The 5,437-nt window shown below is 46.6% G+C and overlaps 1 protein-coding gene across 3 annotated transcripts; it reads left to right on the top strand.

Annotated features, from left to right (window-relative positions):
* The first annotated feature begins 608 nt into the window (after positions 1-608).
* Positions 609-2,027, top strand: LOC117189257. 3 transcript variants are annotated; one of them, XM_033394432.1, is made up of 3 exons: positions 609-875; positions 1,002-1,214; positions 1,280-2,027. In XM_033394432.1, exons 1-3 carry the CDS (start codon positions 627-629, stop codon positions 2,012-2,014), a joined length of 1,197 nt encoding a protein of 398 aa, XP_033250323.1. In that variant the 5' UTR covers positions 609-626; the 3' UTR covers positions 2,015-2,027. The 3 variants fall into 3 exon arrangements, with proteins under 3 accessions (XP_033250323.1, XP_033250325.1, XP_033250326.1); XM_033394434.1 differs by having other exon boundaries at positions 943-1,214; positions 1,280-1,994; XM_033394435.1 differs by having other exon boundaries at positions 712-875; positions 930-1,214; positions 1,280-1,991.
* Positions 2,028-5,437: the final 3,410 nt, after the last annotated feature.

Genomic DNA, 5,437 nt, shown 5'->3' with positions numbered 1-5,437 from the left:
TTATTCACGTCGCACAGTTTGGGAAAAAACTGGACTGGAGTGGAGTCGACTGGAGGGACTGCAATGACACTTGCCGGCTGGCGGCCTCTTGGAAATTTTAAGCCTCGTTAAGCTTCTGGTCAACCGCCTGGCTGGTCTGCTTGAGCGCTCCATCGAATGGATTAACCTTCGCTCTGGATATACTGGATGCCCTTTTGGATTACAGGACTACCCTCTTTAGCGCCTTTGAATGGATAAACAAAGTGCATGTCCTACATGGATTACAGCCGTATAGCGCATCATAAAAGGTAAGAAATCAAGCCACAAATTGAATGCCGAACACAGCAAATGCTTAACCCATGACACCACCAAAAGGGGGAGAGGGAGTAGAGGGGGATGAGTGCCCCCTATTAATCCTAAGTGCTTCCTGTGATTTTATGTAAATTTGTACACGGGGAACAGAGGACTTCAAAGAGACCTCTCGAGCAGCAATTCAATGTACAAATGACAGGTTGGCTGTGACACAAAACAGCAGCTTAAGGAAGATGTAAAGCCAAGCAAAAATATACCCCCCCTCCCCCACTCTCCTTAACCCTTAACTCCTTAATCCCAGAATGGTAGCCAACATTTCGGCCACACCAAGGAGTATGGTGCATGGTATTTATCGCAAGTCCTATCCCAAACCAACAAAGCCGATCAACTATTGCAAGTCGCAGCTCTGCCCAGGGAAAGTACGTCACCTGACCTGTGATTCGAAACACAACATCGAAGTGGGCCCTGAACTATCACATGGAGCCGTTCAGAACTGGCTCTGGAAATCATTCAGTACGAATATCTGGAGAGAGCGGCACAACACAGAGAACGGCAGCAAATATCGAAAGCACAGGGAACATAAAGTAAATAAAAATACAAATACAAAACAAAGCCCATGAACGAATATTTCCTCACAGGTGCTGGAATAAGATGAATCCAACTATTAACAATCCACGTTCCCCATTCACCCGCTCGCGGTGTATTTTCAGATCCATGGGATCCTTCGTCTTTACCGACCAGCAGCAGCAGCAGCAGCAGCAGCCGGGGCTGGAGGTCCCCCCCGAAGGTTCCGCCGACAAGAATGGACTCAATGCGATGCCCTTCCTAGGCCAAATCCACACCAGTCCTCTGCTGTCCCGCCCAATGGGTCCAATAGGTCACTCTCACCCCACCACCTTCCCTCCGATGGGGGATTCAGATGGGTGAGCGGCAGCAGCCCAGACTCCCCTTCCCCCCAGGACATAACTTACCCCCGGCTCCCCTGCAGATTCAATGCTGTGCCACAGATGGCTTCGATGGGACCACCACCCGTGTTGAGCTCCCTCTGGACAGGCGGCGCTTCACCGGACAGCCGCGGAGACTACTACGACGACCCCTACGAAGAGTACTCCGACTGTCGCTACGAGGGCGACTACGAGGGCGACTACTCGATGCCCACCGAGGAGGACCAAGAGGAGGAGTCGTGCTCCTGTCAGAGCCAGACCTGTCAGAGCCAGAGCGAGTTCAGGTCGATAGAGCGCACCGAGTCGGACTCGGAGTGGGGGGAGCTCTCCGACGGCCCTCCCCCAGGGTCTCCCCGCTGGAGTCCCTCGGCGCAGTCGTGCTCTCCACAATGCAGCCGGAGCACCGTCAGCGCATGGTGGCCTTGTACCACCTCGTCTTGGAGACCGCTGTGGTCAAGGTCGTGCTGCTGGTGTTGCAACTGCTGTGCTGCGCGGTGTTCTGGCTGGTCGAGAAGACCGTGGGCTTCAACGAAACCGTCGGCTCGAAGCGCCACCGATTGTGGAACAGCAAGTTCAAGCTGCGCCCCATCCAGCGCCAGTTGCTGTGGCGCATGGCCAATGCCCGGGGCGACGAGACGCTCGTCTTCTTTGCCGTGCTAATGACCACGCCCTGGCTGTTCTCCCTCAGCCGCCTGGGATTCATCCTGTCCCTGGCGGCGCTCCTGAAGAAGACCGTCGAGCAGCTGGTGTTCCAGATACGCCTGCACCTCGTGCTCTAGGGGCAGCCATTGAGCAGAAAGCAGCAAGCAGTATCCAATCACACACTGACAGAAGACACGGCCACACGCCCGACACTCCACCCCTCCCCTCAGAGATGTTTGCACTTCCATTTGGGCATCTATTTTCGTTGATGCTGGCATCGCAATACACGGAATCGTCTCTCCGTTTTTGGCCGCAATGAAAATAGATACCGAAATATTCGAAATTCAAAGTAAATTCTCACGAGAGAGAGCGAGACAGGCCTTTTGGTTTACGGCCTTTCTTTCTTCTGCCTTTGGCATCGCCCACTCCACTCTCTTTATTTATTTATTGCATTAAATTGGCAATAATATGAACTCGCCTTCTGTTTCTGCTTAGTAGTATTCCCCTGTCGCCGATAGCCCGCATCCTCTACGTTCCAGAATCTGCGGAAGTTTCCAGCGGGGGCTACTGGCGTGCATCAGCCGTCGAGTAGATTGAATGGGAACGCTGCCAGCATATATGTACTATGTGTGTGTGTGCCCAACTAACGCAGACAACTGCGTTCTAGAATGAAATCGCCGATCAGGCGATTCATCAGTGAAGATTTTCTCTCCTTTCGCTTTTCTGCCTAGTGGGGTCCCAAGTGTGGGAAAAGCCACGAGGGCGTGAAACTCGAGAAAAGCATGAAGAAAATTACGATTGAACCGGTGACTAGCTCATGAACCGACTGCCTTTGTTCAACTGGGACGATGAGGTCTGAGCGTGTCTATCTCGGCCAGTGAGAACTTGCTCGTAGCGGGTCAGCAGATTGGTGCGGACAATGGCGCCGTTCAGTTCCGCCTGGGCCTTGATGGCCTGTGAGAAAAGAGAGGGGAGAAAACAGTTGGATAAAGCCGAGGAAGAAAAGGAAATATAAACCCACCTGAGTATCGCTGACAGCCAGACCATTCAGGAGATTGTAGTGTACCAGAGTATCAGCAGATGACCATGACTGACTTAAGGACGGCGTACAAATAGGGTTGGTCGTGTGCACTCTTGCTAGGCTCGGGTCTAGCTCGCCGGATGGTCGGGGTTCTTCCTCGCCTAATTGTACTATCGTACTCCACTACATTTAATTAGTGCACTTTACGGGAACTATAAGTGATTATATAAAACAAAGGAAACTGAAATACTGATAGCGCCGACCCGCCAAAAAAAAAAGCCCTACTGAACCATTTCTATTTAGAGAGAACCTAGGTGTTGATTGTCCCTCTCTTCTGTACCCTCCCTACCATGACATTGCGTTCGAGTACTTGCATTGTCCCTTGATCAATCCTTTACTAAGGTTTACCACATTTTATAAGATCCTGGCACGGATACTCGACAGGCCATTTTTATGATTTTAAAGATTCATTTCAATCCAAAAAGATTCATATTTTAATATAATGTGAGACTTCAATTTCAATATTCATTACGTTGCAGTTGTAGAAACACAACAATTGACTTAGCTTCTAATTTGTGGGTAATATTTCCTTAATCCTAATTATCATATAAGTTTAGTTATAAATTCATTATTTTAAAGCATGAAAAACATTAGGGTATAGATATATATATATATATAAACGAGAGAATAAGAATCGAAATCGTAAACAAAAGCTAGATCAGACTGGGGTGCATTATACACACTGAGCAGACGGGTTTGAATCATTATACACTGTATGCATATCTACACTTTCAAGTTAATAGGCTCTTTTGACCAAACTACTTTTTGCTGTACATAATTACTCACTCCGGCGTTATTGTCTTACGCTGATCGTTGGGCCCAATGATGTCGTAGATGTTGACCGCAGCTGTTTAAAATATGGAAATCATAAATATATAATGCATACAATACAATTACGCTACAAACACCGTCGCATAGTCATCAGTCAGTTGTTTTGGTTTTCATAATACAGACAGAAATTTAATTGTTATGCTCTATCGCGAAAATTGAACCAAAAGGTAGCAAACGAAGACAATTTAGTGTGCATATGCACATATGTATGTAGGTATGTACGCGCGTAACATCAAAGAGGGGTGTTAATAAAGTTTCAGTTACATTACGTTAAACTGCTGATGTTCATGCGTTGGAACTTGATAATGAATTAAATGTAAATTGGACAAAACTCGATCCTGTGCTGCTGCTTTGTAGACTGTTGACCGCCTGAAGTTGGTTAGAGGTCAACAGGTGCGATGTATATGGTTCCGGGCCGTACTGACGAATCTTCCGCCAAGCTTGTATTTAGTTATTTATGTCTGAGCAGCACTAAATATTCTTGGCGATTAAGGCTGATCTGTTCCACTTGGATCTTTGGAGATTCCGACTTGGTGGCAATATAAGGTCCAGAAAAGATGAATTATGGATGGAGTTGGAGAAACCTCGACAACTGTTCGCCTAAACCAGCTCCCAGGGTAGTCTTCTCGAGACTATACCGCGATGGGGCAGCTTAGGTACACCTCCCTGCAACATAGGTTATGTCAGCACGTGCACGGCACTAATATGAAAACATACCTCTTTTCCCAAATATATCTGCACTAAATTCTTGTCATTCACTGACCACTGAACTGTACGGCACTTGTAACTATATGCTTCCAGCATATATTTGTGGAAATATATATATTTTCCGGATAGCACTATATATATGTGTGTGCAATATGTATGTTGCTCGCACTCGGAAATTATCACGTCTTTACAGATCGATCAACTTTCTTATATTGTTCAAAGCAGTAATAGACGATGGACTGAGTAGCCAGTGCAGCAGAGCTTTTGAGCTTTTTACTAACTGTGCAATCGTATGATCCAGAACATTCGCAGCAGCATAAAACGATCGTCTAATGCACAGCATAGCTTAACTGTGCAATCGTACGATTGCCGTCTATGCTTCCCACTGTCCGTCGCTTGTATGTGTTCGTGGGCGTTCGGACTTAAGAGCGGCTAAGGCTTTGATCCAACCTTAAGAGCGGCTAAAGCTTGATCGTTCGAAATATCACTAGGGGGTCTCACGAGACGAAAGAAGATAACCAATTCCCTATATTTTGTGCTGGCTACTACACCACAGATAATTATACAAGACCTGCTCGACGAATAATTATCTGAAGAACTTGATTAGGAGAGATTATTTCCTGATTTGAATGTCTTTCAGATGATACACTGGTGTACAGCCTGCTATCCGAACTAAGAAATATAGCTGAAACAAACTTGTTCTTATTCTTGCGAACCATCTTCCAAAATTGTCTCAAACGTTTAGTTGAACGCTTGGGCTTTCTTACAAATTTAAAACTATCTATCTTATCAAAAATTTTCTTACGCGTTGTAATATAACTTGCTTCCCTTTCAGGTAAAGGAGTAAATGAAAAATGATATGCCGTAGGCAGGGTTTCCTCTACTGTTTGTGAGCTGATCTTAGGCTCCCTTAAACTTTGGTCGTTCGTTAAACTAGTAG

This window comes from Drosophila miranda (genome assembly GCF_003369915.1).
Source record: "Drosophila miranda strain MSH22 chromosome Y unlocalized genomic scaffold, D.miranda_PacBio2.1 Contig_Y10_pilon, whole genome shotgun sequence".
NCBI lineage: Eukaryota > Metazoa > Arthropoda > Insecta > Diptera > Drosophilidae > Drosophila > Drosophila miranda.
Note: the sequence above shows the minus strand (reverse complement) of the source record. Positions and strands in the feature narration are given on the sequence as shown.